The 16102-nt window shown below is 37.2% G+C and overlaps 1 protein-coding gene across 2 annotated transcripts in view; it reads right to left on the bottom strand.

Moving 5' to 3' along the window:
* Positions 1-15649, bottom strand: part of LOC133520858 (V-type proton ATPase 116 kDa subunit a 1-like) — a 78558-nt gene extending 62909 nt beyond the window's left edge. Inside the window, exons 1-2 of one of the 2 annotated variants that reach the window (XM_061855548.1) lie at positions 15372-15649; positions 2419-2598 (exon numbers count right to left, since the gene is read on the bottom strand). In XM_061855548.1, coding sequence (XP_061711532.1) covers positions 2419-2598; positions 15372-15488 — 297 coding nt within the window. In that variant the 5' untranslated portion in view covers positions 15489-15649. The remainder of the gene's footprint in view (positions 1-2418; positions 2599-15371) is intronic. The other variant, XM_061855549.1, reaches the window with a different exon arrangement.
* Between the last annotated feature and the right edge of the window lie 453 nt (positions 15650-16102).

A 16102-nucleotide genomic window follows, 5' to 3' on the forward strand; every position in this document is an offset into this window, starting at 1 on the left:
CTTAACACCTAAAAGCGACTGATAAATATCAAATGATATTTCGTACATAAGTTCCGAAAAACTCATCTGGTACGAGCTGGAGTTTGAACCTACGACCTCTGAATTACAAAACGCACGCTCTTACCGCAAGGCCCCCAGCGCTTATTCCATCTATCTTTTTAATGATTCAGTAATCGGTGACTTCATTACGAGTATACGGATAACGGGGATATAGTTGGAGGAGTGCGTAAGGTGACCGTATGCACCAGATATGTCCAACATGGGATTCCGTCTCATCAGATATCCTTTTCTCAAGGTACCGGAGCTTGCGCTCTATCTAGTCAGTTCTTCTCTAAGTAACCTACCAAAATAAAGGAAGCCATTGCTTTGGTAGTAATACGATTCCCTCAAGCCTATTGTTAGGTTGAGGTGTCTCTGAGAATTCCCCCGGGATCTCCTACATGGGGATCCCATCTCGTCGGATCTCCTTCTCGAGGTAGAGGAGCTTGCGCTCCATCTCGTCAGATCTCCTTTTAGTAACCCTACATAAATGAACTAGAATAATGCTTTGTACATTATGCTCAACTCAAGATCGATCACCTCCATGGGCTGAGGAGCCTCTGGGCATTCACCTGAGATCTCCAACATGGGGATCCCGTATCGTACCGTATCGTACAACGATGATAATGGTGATTCCGGAATAGTAACTAAAAATCGGCAGTGCTATAAAAATATTATATTGTCAAGGTAATCGGCTGTTTAAGCTAAACATGTCGCATCGTATCTCATGCGAATCTCATACTGACAATACTGAGTCACGTCACGTGTGAAAATAATGATATGTATTGTTTACTGAGAAAAGCCGTCAGCGTGACGTCACGGCGTAATTGTTATAATTGAGAGGCAATTAATATTGTGTTTTCGTAGACCGCGAGATTTCCACTGTACTTCTAGTATATCATGTGATTTAATTATACTTACTTAAATACAAATGCCAACAACGACAAATTGTAAGGAAATACAGTGATTTTCTTGACATTGCAGTTAATGGCTTTTGGTTTTGGTTTTTACTAACCCAGTGTATTGTTTATAGCGGAAGGAAAACTAATACCTACCGATGACGGATATAATTATCTTCAATTATCTTCTTGTATAATAAACAAAGGAAGTTGAGACAAGCGCGCATTTTCTCAATATCCAACATGCTGTGCGGAGTTGTTTTAAGTGAGAGAATGTCTCTACAACCCCTTCAGGGGCACACTGATTACCAGTTCGGCGGACGATATCGACCTGTCAGTTATTCGCAAAAGCTGACAATCCCGAATAACTGAGAGGCTGATATCGTCCGGCGTTTAGATATAATTCTCTATAGGGAGCGTGCATGAACTGTAGGAGGCAGCACAGGAGCCATCAGATTTTTGGCGCGAGGCGTGAATGTGATGTTTATTGTTCCGATGTAGCCCAAAAGATGGCAGAACCTACTATGCACAAGAAAACACGTGATGACTGTGTAAATGTACATGTTTGTGGTTCCGATTCAGGCCACAAGATGGCAGATCCTCCAACGCGCACGGTCCCTATACATATAATTAAGACTTGACAAGATTATACAAACTTTTTCCTCCTCTACAGATTCCTTGGAGAGTGAATATGCTCAACCTATTACGTATTTTTGAGTTGTGTACAGTCAACATTAAATAGATAGTGACGAAATATATCTTAACACCTAAAAGCGACTGATAAATATCAAATGATATTTCGTACATAAGTTCCGAAAAACTCATCTGGTACGAGCTGGAGTTTGAACCTACGACCTCTGAATTACAAAACGCACGCTCTTACCGCAAGGCCCCCAGCGCTTTTTCCATCTATCTTTTTAATGATTCAGTAATCGGTGACTTCATTACGAGTATACGGATAACGGGGATATAGTTGGAGGAGTGCGTAAGGTGACCGTATGCACCAGATATGTCCAACATGGGATTCCGGTCTCATCAGATATCCTTTTCTCAAGGTACCGGAGCTTGCGCTCTATCTAGTCAGTTCTTCTCTAAGTAACCTACCAAAATAAAGGAAGCCATTGCTTTGGTAGTAATACGATTCCCTCAAGCCTATTGTTAGGTTGAGGTGTCTCTGAGAATTCCCCCGGGATCTCCTACATGGGGATCCCATCTCGTCGGATCTCCTTCTCGAGGTAGAGGAGCTTGCGCTCCATCTCGTCAGATCTCCTTTTAGTAACCCTACATAAATGAACTAAAATAATGCTTTGTACATTATGCTCAACTCAAGATCGATCACCTCCATGGGCTGAGGAGCCTCTGGGCATTCACCTGAGATCTCCAACATGGGGATCCCGTATCGTCGGACCTTCTCCAGGTAGCGGATCTCGGTGCTCCATCTAAATAAATGAAGTGTAATCATGCTTTGTATTATCCTTACCTCAAGATCAATCATCTCCCTAGGTTGAGGTGCTTCTGGGCATTCCCCCGGGATCTCCAACATGGGGATCCCGTCTCGTCGGATCTCCTTCTCGAGGTAGCGGAGCTTGCGCTCCATTTCGTCGCAGCGACGGACCTCGTTGACAAATTTGCGTTGGAAGGCATTGACGTCGGGGTTTAGCTGTGGAAGAAATCATGAATCAGATAATTAAGAATAAGAACTACCTGTTTATTTCCCTTAACGTGTTCTTTAACTAAAAATAGTACGATTAAAATGATGGGGTTTGGTTGTTGATATGATGAATTGTGAACTACGGTACCTACAAGAATGAGGTTGGTTGAATGAAATGTTATCAGCTTCTGATGAAATAGTGCTGACGTTTCTTTCCAATATTAGGAACGCCATCAGTACCTAACTAAAATTAGCCTAACCTAACCTAGCTAAAATTAGCTACAAAACTCGAAAGACCTTTCAAAAGGATTTCTTAGTTCGTAATATATCTAACTTATCCGGTTTAGAAGATAGATTCAGCTCTGTCTGTAAACATCTTTCTAGAATTAATTATGTTACTTAAAGCAAACCCATAATTAAGTTGCAATTCTAAAGCCAAATTTAGACTGTTCAAGAACTTGCATGCGAGTTTCCTTACGTTGCGGTATTTGATCGATCGACTGAATTAATTTTCCTCTGTAGAAATGTATCGAATATTGCATGCAAGTTCTTGATCCGTCTTAATAAGGCTTAAAGTAAATAATATATATTACTTGGTAAAACCTCCCCTCTCGCACATGAGAGGAGACCTGTGCCCAGCAGTGGGACGTATATAGGTTGAATTATTATTATTATACTTGGTAAAATATTAAGTCTAAAGACACGCCTGCTTGACGCGTCGAGTACCTACTTATCATGATTCATTTCAATGTCCAATAATTCAATACTTCGTTAGGAGATGTCACTTCTTAGTAGCTAATTGGACCATTAAATACATAAATAAGTGGTCATTCGTAAGTCTTATTACCACGGCATAAAGTTCACTAATGGACATTTAAATGTTGTTTGTGATTTGTATTATACATGTCGGAAATGTAATGTGGGTGGTGAAGTGATTGAACTGAACTGTATTGAAGGTCATTTAAGTTGAATACAGGCAGTAATAATATTTAAATCAATATCAATGAGTTTGAAGTGGGATTCATAATGGAAGACATCCATTTTAGTAAAACGTGATAGAAAGAATATTTTTAGTAACAAAAATATGATACAAGTCATCACGCGAATTTTACCCCTACTTTTCAGGCCATTACTGGCATAGCCTTTAACATCAGACTATTGTTCATTTAATGTTTACTGAATGTGTTATCTGTATCTATCTATTAATTAAAGTTCAGCTTGAAATCCTAGACGTTAATACGTTTTAGGCAAAAATGACATTTTTGGTACAAGCTTTTATCGCTGACTGTACTTCTTTCCACAGGCAACTTATACTCATTGAGACAATTCTAACAACCCCAAATAAAATTAGGTCGTGTTTTATCACGTTCCTAAGGCCACCTCCAGTCATCATAATATTGCGTTGTCTTCTGAAATACATTATTATATGTATGCAAAATTTCAGCTCAATCGGAAATCGGGAAGTGGATCAAAATTTGCTTCCAAGATTTGAGCCACACTAACAAAATAACATACATACTAACAGGGTCAGTTAAATAAAAGCTCGTAAAAACAGAAAGTTATAACCGGACCGGACCGGTCGGACCCCTAAATTTTACTAGGACTCGGTAGGTCCTTTCTATTGCCAAGATAAAGATAAAAAACAAAGTTTTATTGATGCACATATTTTGCCGCCATAATTGTCATATTTAGTGTTATTTTACCCGAACTATTATAGTGGGTCAGCAAGCGTTTCGTTGTCATAGATTGGCATCTTGGCTAGGTCTCCTGACCAGTTATCGACCTTATATCTTTGGAATAAAGATTACGAATTGTCACTCAATCGTGTGCATGGGACCTCGTGCTAATGGAACTCCACTTTTTCTAATGTTTACCTAACCTAAGGTAGAAGTACTAGTGCTCGACGCTGCACTAGTCACCGACATGGGCACTTTATTTCATGGAAATATAGGTTAAATTTGAACAACGAAGATTTTTCTGTATTCGAACTTAATCCTTGTCACTTTGACATAAAGTGCCCATGTCGAGTACTAGTGGAGCGTCGAGCACTAGTACTTCTACCTTATAACATCTTTCGATGTCTGAGACGCTAAACAAATATTGGTGTACTAAAAATAAAGATGAGACTCGATTAACTCGAGACACTCGAGATTTGCCAGCATGACCCACTTTCCACTAGAATGTATTAGGAATTTAGATCTGTGATAAGAGATTAATCTTTCGTAGAATCTCAGGACACTTGACTTCAGCGTTATGTTATGAAATATGATATCACACCTACTAGGTAGTTATTGAGCATCTCGTCACTAAATGATTTGGCAATATAATCGTCATTTCTGTGAAAAACTGATATATGAGGCAAACGTGCAGACGTATCGCGAGATAGACTACCCGGCTTTTTCTAACTGTATTAATTAAAGAGGGAAGGGTAGTCTATCTCGAAGGCGAGATACTGCCGGGCCAATCATGTGCTAGCCCGGCTGCAACACCAGGGGCCCATTTCTCAAACGGTATTAGACTAATAATATTAGTCCAAGATCTGTCAAATCGGATGGGTTACCATGGCTACCCATACGATATGACAGTTCGTGGACTAATAATAGTCTAATACCTTTCGAGAAATGGGCCCCTGAAGGGGCGCGACAGTAGGTATTTCGCCTGCAAGATAGACTACCCGGCTTTTTCTGACTGTATTAATTAAAGAGGGACGGGTAGTCTATCTCGCAGGCGAGATACTGCCGGGCCAATCATGTTCTAGCCCGGCTGCAACACCAGGGGCGCATTCCTCAAACGGTATTAGACTAATATTAGTCCACGAACTGTCAAATCGTATGGGTTACCACACACATGGGTCATGGGTAACACACTAATAATATTAGACTAATAAAGTACGAGAAACGGGCCCCACTGGGTGTGCAGCGTTGCCGGTTTTGTCTTGAGTACGCTCTTTTCTTCAAGGTTTGTAGGTTGTATGCAGGAAGGCCACAGAATTTAGGCTAGCTATCTATCCTGTCATTTCTTCACGCTTTAAGCTACGTTTTAGTTTACGTTTTCACTGACGAGACATGCGGGAATCAACCAATGACATTGGTTGTAATCCACATATCTTCTCCGCCCTTATGGATCTCACAACCAATGATATTAGTCTCCTCCTCCGCCGGTCCATTCATCGCCGCCTCAGTGAAAGTCAGCTTAAACCGCTGAACTGATTTAGATATTTTAGATGCAATTTGGTACGGATGGTTTGAGTCCCGGAGAAGATCATAGGTCTAGCTAGTATTACTATTAAATAAGCAGCATTTCATTGCGAGGAATCCTAGGCCCCACTTGCCCCCACAGTTTCCATAGCTCTAAATTAGGGTTTTCCGGTACTTTCGGTACCGGTATTTCCCGGGATTTTGAGCCCAGCTAAGAACCGGGAATTCAATTTGAAAATCCCGGTATTCCCAATACTTTCGGGAAATATTTATAAGCAGCATTTTTTACTATAAATTACATTTTGTTATGTTTATTTCATTCAAATGCTTATAAAGTCGTACAAAAACGCACGATTCAAAACTAACAAGCGCGTAGCTACAATTTAAGCAATCACTAACTATAAGCAGGTGGCAGCAATCTGCCAAACTGCAGTACAGTTTGTAATCACCCCCGCCCCGTCTAACTGCTCGACCACAGCCCTGCACAGCTAACCCAGATAGTCATTCGGTCGTCGCTTATCATTCGTCTAAGTCATTACCTCATTTTGAATCATGAACTAAATCAACACTACCTGATCACTGAAATGATTTTTTATTGTACCTTGAAGCTGTTAATTGGCAAAACTGTGATTTAGTATATTATATTTATAGTGTTAAGTTAAGACTGATATATTGTTAATGGTTCTTTTTTTTGTTTAACGAAGTTAAAGTTGATTATGTTAGTCTTAGACTGATTTTAATAAAATATTGTACTGTTATGATAATATTATGTTTCTACTCGTCGAATGTAATGCGTGATTTAAGATTTCGTATAGCAAACTATAATTGCATACTTTTTATGTATGGGCTCCCAACTCAACTATAAGGTTCTTTTCGATACGCTGTAGTTAACTATAATAAAAATTTACCAGTCACGTGCCGCCACGCTCTCATAGAAAAGACTAAACGGGCGCGGGGCGCGGGGTCGCGCGGAGTTTAACAAGTCTTTTGTACTACATTTTTTTATACTACGTCGGTGGCAAACAAGCATATGGCTCGCCTGGTGGTACAGTCTACGCAGCCTATGGACGCCTGCAACTCCAGAGGAGCATGCATATATTTTTGTCTACTGAGATTTTCATTAATAATAAAATATTTTACATGACTTGTAGATAAAGTATCGTATACAATAGAGATATAATCAAGCTTTTCAATCTCGTACCTTAGGCAACTTAGCAAGCTTCGTTGCCTAAACACGGCACTCGACCGAAAAGCTCTCTAATGTGATACATTCTATATTTCTAAAATTGCGTTTTTTGCATTATTTATTGTGATTATACGTAGTAAAAGAAACTGTCATTATTAAATTATAATACAAAAAGGTGTCAAATCGCAAAATGCTGTCGTTTTATTTAAAATAATGAAATAATTAGTCCAGTTCGAAATTACCAGGAATTCCCGGGAAATCCCGGTTTAATTTTCCACCGGTACCGAAAATCCCGGTTCTTTAAAACAGTACCGGTTCTGCAATCTCTACTCTAAATTCTTCAGAGTCCATGCGCGAATACCAACATTTTTTTGGCCTTGGCCATGACAGCTGAACAGGTCGCGCAATTAGACAACAATTGACACAAACTAGTCAGCATTACCATACCTATCAGTCCTATTAGCATAACAGGTTTGTCAATCTGACTGCTTGCATCCAAATTAAGAGCTTGTTATCAATTCTAATGCGATAAAATCATTTATTTAATTTAATAAGGAAAGAGATGTTTCAAAAGAGTAAGCCTCTTGTCCAAGAAGGATATCTTTTTTTTTGAGCAACTGTATTAAAAAATCTTTTCGCCCCAAAAACTTAATGGTAAGTAAGAATATAAACACTATTGTACGAGAAAAAAAAAATTGATTTCATCAGATAGAACATAAATGTGTAGTTCAAACGCGAGCTTATCCCTAAGAGAGATCTCTTCCAGTTAACCAATGGTTTACTAGCATAGCAAGTTCATTACAAGACTTTTCTAACAAATCCAAACACAGCTATGATACGATGTTCCATCATGAAGTTCTATATCTTCCGGCTCCATCATCAGATCAGTTCGACAGTACCATATTATTGTATTGTTATCAGAACTACATACAGCTGCCAATTTTCATAACGCTACGATCCTTGGAAGATGGTTAAATTAGTTATCTTAGATTCTATTACATAATTACATACAGGTCGACCTAATAAAAGCGTGTTAAAAAACTTTACGATAAAAAAAAAAAATCCGCTGAACGCACCGCACCTTCAACTATAATGGTCGGTGGTGGTATAGGTCGTGTATATTTTTGAAACTTTATCCATGTCGATATTTAATCCCTGTCTGTACATAATATGAAAAAAAAAATAGCGCCATCAGAATTGTTTTACTAATAACAAGTCTTAAATGTCTAGATAATCACTATAATCAGCAATCTAAAGTAAGTTACCTAATTTAATTTATATAATTTATTGTGCGGAAGGTAACATAACATAGGTTGTAAGTTGATACTAACAAATATGATGATGATGATGATGAACAAATATGGACTGTATTAATTGTCTGAGAATAAATATATATATTTTTTTGGTGGACCTTATATATTTGCAATAAGGTACACATTGACTGGTGAATGATGAACGAATGAATGTGTATTAGCATGTAAGTGTAAAGATTGCCTGTTAAATGCCAACATTAACAGTTTAAAGTTATGGTTTATTTACATTTAAGTATTGGTTATCGTTAAACTTTATTGGCAAACAAGTGATTTTAATGGCATACGAGTATTGTTTTAGGAAATTACGACGTAAAAATAAGTATGTTTTGATGTGAATTTGGTATTTTCTGCCTCGCACAGCTAAACTGTGGAATGAACTGTCGCCTGCGGTATTTCCGGACCGATACGATCTTCAAACCTTCAAGAAAAGAGCGTACTCCCATCTTAAGGGCCGGCAACGCACTTGCAACCCATCTGGTGTTGCAGGTGTCCATGGGCGGCGGTAATCGCTTACATCAGATGATCCGTCTGCTCGTTTGCCTCCACTACCATAAAAAAAATATTACAAGTTACAAGCTTTTTACAAGCTTCTTGCAAGTTAAATTTCATCCACTTCCCGGTTTCCGATGTATGTTTCTTCTTCTTTGTATGTTTATCACGGATATTGGTCCACTCCACCACACAAGGCTTATTTAGCTTACTATGGGAGTTGTGGGACTAGGTTGGTTTGTGTAAGTTTGTGTCGGATTGTCCTATAATATTTATTTATAACGTCCATTGATGGCCAGATATTGCTTTCAGTACAATAAGATGATGATTTTTTGACCAATTGGCCACAGTGACTATATGCTCTGGGAGTAAGCTATTTTAATTCACTTATAAAAGTGTATTGGGGATGGGGTAGTTACCCAAGCTACCCAGGACCGGAGTCAGTGGAGTGCCCCAGCCCCTGCTAAAGGAAGAAGAAGAAGTTATTAAAGTGTAACTGTTCCTCTCTCTGGTGCGCGTTTAGGTGGTTTACATACCCTATAGGCCTGCAAAATATTCCAGCGCATTTCGGTCACGTTAGTGGGATATCACTCAGTTATTTGAGCTCTTCGCTCCCGACTTAAGACTGCTCTAAGCAGTTATTAAGGCACAAAATAATGAGTTAGAAAGAGAACGCTTCAAGCGTTTATGCGTTATAGAGAGATTGTAATTTATTGTCAAACATTGGTTTTGCCGGACAGCTTAATTTATTTACAAATTTGTTATGTGTTGCTTTTAGTATTGTACTAACCAGTGGTATATCTCTCAGTTGTTCGAGCACCCTGTTCACAACTGCTCTGAGCAGTAATTAATAGTGTTGGTTGAGACTCGAGTCCTCTGCTATAAGACTCGACTCAGTTTTTCAGACTCTTATAATTAAGATGAAACTCGAGTTCTTTTAACTTATTAGAGACCCGAGTCTTTTATAGAGAATTGAGTCCTTTTCGGAGAACTTGTAATTTTATTACAAATAACTTCGAAATAAGTTGTCTTTATGTAAAATTCATGGATGTACATAACATAAATCATACAATAACGCCTATTTCCTTTACTGTTGTTTAGGTAAAACCTATAAGATTGTTGACTGAGTCTTTATTCGGAGACTCGAGTCCTTTTGAGTTGCGCTTAAAAAAGACTCAATAAAGGACTCGACTTGGGACTTAAAAGACTCAGAAGTTTTTTAAGCTCTGAGTATCGTAAAAACAAAGTAGAGTTCTTCAATTTAGACTCAAAAGAGTTGGGTTCCTACCAACACTAGTAATTAAGGCACAGCATAACGAGCGAGAAAGAGAATGCATCATGCAACTCATGCGGGACAATGTGTTTTGCTGTACCATCGCCCGCACTGTTAACTGTCCATCGGTGGACCTTATTAAAGAAGGCATAAGGTCCACCAATGAACAATTAAGAGTGTTGCTGTTTGTACAAGTTTAGTTTGATGCAGTGAGGATTCTGTACACAATAGGTACTGTTCACTACTCTGTTCCTAAGACAATCTTGAGAAACAAAATAACGTACCTATATTACTTTTATTTTAGTTTTAAGCAATTCTTTTTAGTGTGATATGGGTGTACTAATGTACGTGATGCCTGAAAATAAAACTTTATTTATTTATTTATTTTATTTTATTTTTATATCATTATATAACAATTAGTATATATGTAACAAGTCACATGCCTCTATGTTATCAAAATATTGATTATACATTATCATCATTAATTCGTTGATAAAGAAGGATAAGTAAACTAAATAAAGATCAATCATTTATGGCTTTACTGATTCTTGATCTGATATGGCTAGGGTAGGGCTTGAAATCTATACTAATATGACAGAAAAGATAATAGTTAAATATGGAATTTTTACTGTTTCACAAAATCAGTGGCAGTGAAAGATCCCAATCCACATTGTCCTCTCCTCGTAAAACCCAGGGCAAATTTTGTGTTTTTGAATTTGGAACCTTTTAGTATTTCTTTGTGAAGTAATCCTGTTATCCCTCAGTAGGGACCCAGGACTCGCAGAAGAATTTTCCATTTGCGCGCCAAATGGATAATTCTCCTGAGCGTATTTCTATAAGAGGACGTATTTATGCAGAAGGGAACCAACCCACACATCTGTCAAAATTGAGTTATGTATGCAGAAGACGTTAAAAATGCACCTTATACCCCCTACAAAAAGACCAAAGTCGTAGAATCATTTTTACGTATAAAACCATTTCGTTAGCAAAGTTACCAACCCACATGTTTACTCTTTCATTAAATTTAAAAAGATCCAAGCTGTTTAGTACCTTACTCAATATACTTTATATTTATTTAAAAAGATCCAAAGCACATGGTTCTTCTATATAGTACTGTTTTATTTATTTCGTAAGAGACCATGCGGGTTGGTTCCTTTTTACAAAATTAAAAGCTGCAAAAATGTACACCGTCTAAAAGATCTAAGTCACATGGTTCCTTATTAAAATTCCTTTTTTAATATTGAGTAATTAACTAAGTTCATTGGATCTGGTTTGCATAATTAAAATTAGCTCAGTGTATGTGTTCACAAAGGTCCATATTACATGGTGCTTTATTAAATGTATTATATTTTGAAAGATAAGGGAACCATGTGTCTTGCATCTTTTTTGTTTACAAACTTTTATACTTATTATTTATTTTATCACACTCATATTAATAAAATAATTTATAATTATTTTATTATTATGAGGATGTTATGAATGTGAGTATGAAATGATATAGTTACAACATAAGACAGTGTCTAAACAAATCTGCGGCGTCTTTACTGTGGCAAATATTTACAACTAGCAACACTGTGCTTCATATCAAAATAAACTAGACCATATCTTGCTTCATATCGAAAAAACGCTACTCTTACCGCGTATTCCAACAAATATTGTTTTCTATAAGAGACAGCTTTGGGTATATAATCTAGGTAGACACAATGGGTGCCGTGATGAAACCATTTGTAATCTCTAGGTCGAAGGAGAAGCTGGTCGTGGCGCACAGGAGGTCGGCTCTTGTCTTATCAGACATATTAGGGAAAGACTTGACAGCAGCGTAACACCTCTTCTTTATGGAGCGATTCATGTGGCGGCCAAAATAGAAACATAAAGCTCGTTTTGATGCTAAAAGCAATCTTACATGATCATCCAACGCTGTCAAATATATCAATTTAAGATTTCTGGAATCAGGACACAGCTTCCTTCCAAAATAAATGATAGAGATTTCGTTAAAATAGAAAACGCTTTGAAACGCCAACAACGGATTTATACGCCGGATGATTATATGGGCATAATGAAAACATGCAAGAAAACCAACGCCGTGAAAGTTCACCACATGGAACAACAAGACTTCTTGTCTTCACTGATGCTATGTTTTTATAACCAACAGAAAAATATGTACAGATGGAATTAAAGTTTCATGGCTGACCACAAAAGATATAGAGTTAAGAAAGCACGACACGAAACTTTATTGAAGAATTCAAGGAAGTAGATATAGAAAAGAACACTAGGGGAAGAGCTTTGTCATCTTTGACCATGCAGTTAATGCAGCCACTTTAGCCAACAGGAAAGCCCGTTCCCGCCGCGAAATTAAAGGACCTGAAGAGCCTTCTTCACTTGATCCCACAGGTCCATCAAGACTTTTACGTCAAATTAGTACCCGACCAAAACATCGAGGATGATCTGGAGGGCTTTTCTGGTGAACCGGACTTCGAAGTAGAGGATGAAAGCCCTCAAAATTATTAAGTAAATAAAGCATTATGCTAAAGTCGTTTTTATTTTATATATTTTTTCATTACAGCGTAATATCCGATGTTTGATTGATGTTGGTGCGGTTTAAGTTAGGAAACAATATTATTATAAAAGTTTAGAGATTGTTTTTGTTTACGAATAAAGTAAATTTGCCCTGGTGTGCATTATTTTTGTATACCCTTTTAGAATACCTATAAATCAATAAGGAACCAACCCTCACTTAACCAATTTTGCTAAAAGGAACTATTGCCTTTTTAAGACAAAACTACACTTAAAACTACATTTACATGGCTCGTTTAAGTAAAACAATATAAACCATGCCATACTGTGGCACTTGATAATCCAACTTTGTTAAAAAAAGTTGTTAATATTTTTTGTACACAATTTATGAAGAAAAAGTGCTTTATCTCAAAACTATCATTGTGTGGGTTGGTTCCCTTTTGCATAAATACGTCCAGAGTTCTAAACTTGCGCTAAATCTGTCCACTGAGGTCCCAATGCAGACATTAGGGTATGGCTCATTGGGGAAAATGGCACCACTTAAGCGGTTTGGGTATTGGATTCGCAATAAGAGTTTTGAACTCTAGATTTCAACTAGATTTGCATTTGTTCTAGTACAAGCACACAGGGACTTACTATAATAACGCTTGACATGGTCCCTTTCTTTCTCACTACACTGTGCCTTAAATGGCTTCTTGGAGCATTAATAATAATTTGAAAAGCATTTGAACCATTACAAATCCATACTAGTAGAATACAGAATGTAAAAAAATTATGGGGATCAGTTTAAGGTATTGTGTTCTGATCAGAAAAAGTACAAAAAAATTAAAGTGAAATACACTATAGAGATTTGGCCACTTGGATGACCTGCCCCATAGTAAATTTTAGTACATCTTCTTCTTCTTCTTTTCATCTTGTTACCCCCTGCTGGGGTGTAGGGCTCAAACCATTTTCTTCCACTGACTCCGGTCCTGGGCAGCTTGGGTAACCTCCTCCCACTCCCTCCCCAATACACCCAACTCTTGCTCCACGGAATGGAGCCAAGTAGATTTAGGGCGACCATGTTTCCGTTTTCCGGGCATCTTCCAGGTCAGGGCCACTTTGGATAGGTGGGTGTCAGGCTTCCCAAGGACATGCCCAATCCAATGCCATTTGTGCGTTTGGATCTCCTTATTTACGGGTGCTTGTCCGGTTAATCTCCATAAGTGAGATCTGTAGGACACTATTACACAAATTGACTAAGCCCCACAGTACACTCACGTACGTACGTTTGTTGTAGGTACTCATACAACAATATATATAATATATAAAATATTTGAATACATAGAAAACTCCTAAGACTCAGGAACAAATAGATAAACCGGGACGATCGGCTTCATAGGCAGGGTCACTACACACTAGGTTTGATAACAATAATAATTAGAAACAGTCAGTTAGTTCCTAGCACAATAGAATTTTTTGGCAGAATAGTAAAGTGGTTGTAAAAGCTATAGAAAATGACAATTACTTAGGAAGATAATAGAAATGTGTTGATGCAATGCAAGTTTAAGATAAGATTTACGATGTACAATATATCAACCTAAATTGTAGACATTGTTAAATATATGTCTTAACAATTCTGACACATGAGATGAGATGACACTAAATGAGATGCAGTGATATATTTGTATGGTCGAAAATGTAAGCTACATAACTATTATGAATAAAACATATTGTGTAAGATGCAGGAATCATATACTGAAAGTCCCCTAAGACCCTTCTCTTCTACTACTTTCTCCGTAATAATCAAGCGTAATATTTGGAAACGTAGGAGTTTTTGTAGTATAAACTGCAAATTGCAATTCATGCAATTTCATATGCAAATTGGATGAAAATGCAATATTATGATGACATGGACCTGATCTTATGATGGAGACAGGAGGTGGCCATGGGAACTCTGTGATAACACAACGCAAACTAATTGTGTTGGGGGTTTTTAGAATTTTCTTAATGAGTATTAGTTGCCTGTGTATAGAAAAGTATAGTCAGCGATAAATGCTTTTCGTAAACTATAGCATTCATGTATTATTCATTAACAGTTTGTATGGTTTTCCCAACATAAATCATTTATATCTTTGTGTTTGAACAATGCAAGAGTAAAAGGAATTATTTTATTTTTTAATTTATTTTCTACATATTTGATATTTTTAAGCCCATTGTCTCCCTTAGAGACACCCATTGTAGCCCGTAAATTCAATTCAAAATTGCAACGTTGAGGTGTTATTAAAATAACACCCTGGCCATGGTCCTCCTTTAAAGTTATTCATAATAAAAACATCTTCATATACATTATGAATACTAAGTTAGATATGACTGATATGAGCACATCAATAGCTGGCCTAAAAGGAAGTGGTTAGCATATATTCCATACTTGTATGCATGTGGTTTTCCCATTATCTCTTAAAAGTAGGTTTTCTACTCAACAATGTAAAATACCAACATATATATTATTAAGATACTTATACTAATATTAGGATTTTTTTAAAGATTACCTTTATTGTCTATTCTCATTAAAAAAAAAAAAAACACTTTAAAAAATGTTTGTTTATATTCAAATAATTATTGCATAATACACTATTGTTGCATCTACCGTAAGAAATGCGCATAGCGGATAACGTGTCCGTATCTAGAAAACATTATACCAAAGAGGGCATAATCGCAAGCGAAAGTAGGTCAAAGATTAGCCCGTAAGACTTACAAGAACCTGTAAACCATGCACAAAAGGGGCGTACGGTCACTCAGAACACGGATGACAAAGCTCGAACACTCACATCGCGAAATTGTACAAGCCCCAGCTCTCCTAGCTCCGACACGCAGGCATACGCAGCTTCACTCTGCAGGAAGAGCTGACATAAAGTCATCTCCTCACTCCGGAACAACGACCCCATATTGCACGTTTGTCACCACACACTACTAAACTAAATAACTACACACGGCTCCGTCGCATCAGTCGCGACTGACTTTGGCGACGAAATAAACGGAAACGAAATCAATCGATGAATCTCCAGCGCGGCACGTCATCCATGCGCGATGCGACAGCTGTTTTGGATTGCCAGCGCAAGATTACAAAGTCCAACATAAAGTCTATAGGATTGTAAAATTGTACATGATGTAAAATATATAAAATGGTTTATATATATTATGTGCTAATCTTTTATAATTACTGACAAACTATATGTTAGGAAAGAAAATAAGACGCACAATAGTTTAAATTAGATTAGATTTATTTATTTCTTAAAGAAAAAGACAGTATTTTACACAAAAGGATAAAACAAAGGCTTTTACTAAAAGATCGTCAACTTAACATTAAAACAGAAATAAAAAACATAAAAATTTAAAATAAATAAATAAAACAATGTCATGACAAAAAACAAAAGTCAATGTATACATAGTTAGGGCCAACCTAGGTATTGTCGAAATGTCAAAAACAATAAAAAACAAATATATTTATATAAACACTATAACTTTATCTGTTAAGTAAACTAAATGAAAAAAAAGAAAG

This window comes from Cydia pomonella, chromosome 8 (assembly GCF_033807575.1).
Source record: "Cydia pomonella isolate Wapato2018A chromosome 8, ilCydPomo1, whole genome shotgun sequence".
Lineage (NCBI taxonomy): Eukaryota > Metazoa > Arthropoda > Insecta > Lepidoptera > Tortricidae > Cydia > Cydia pomonella.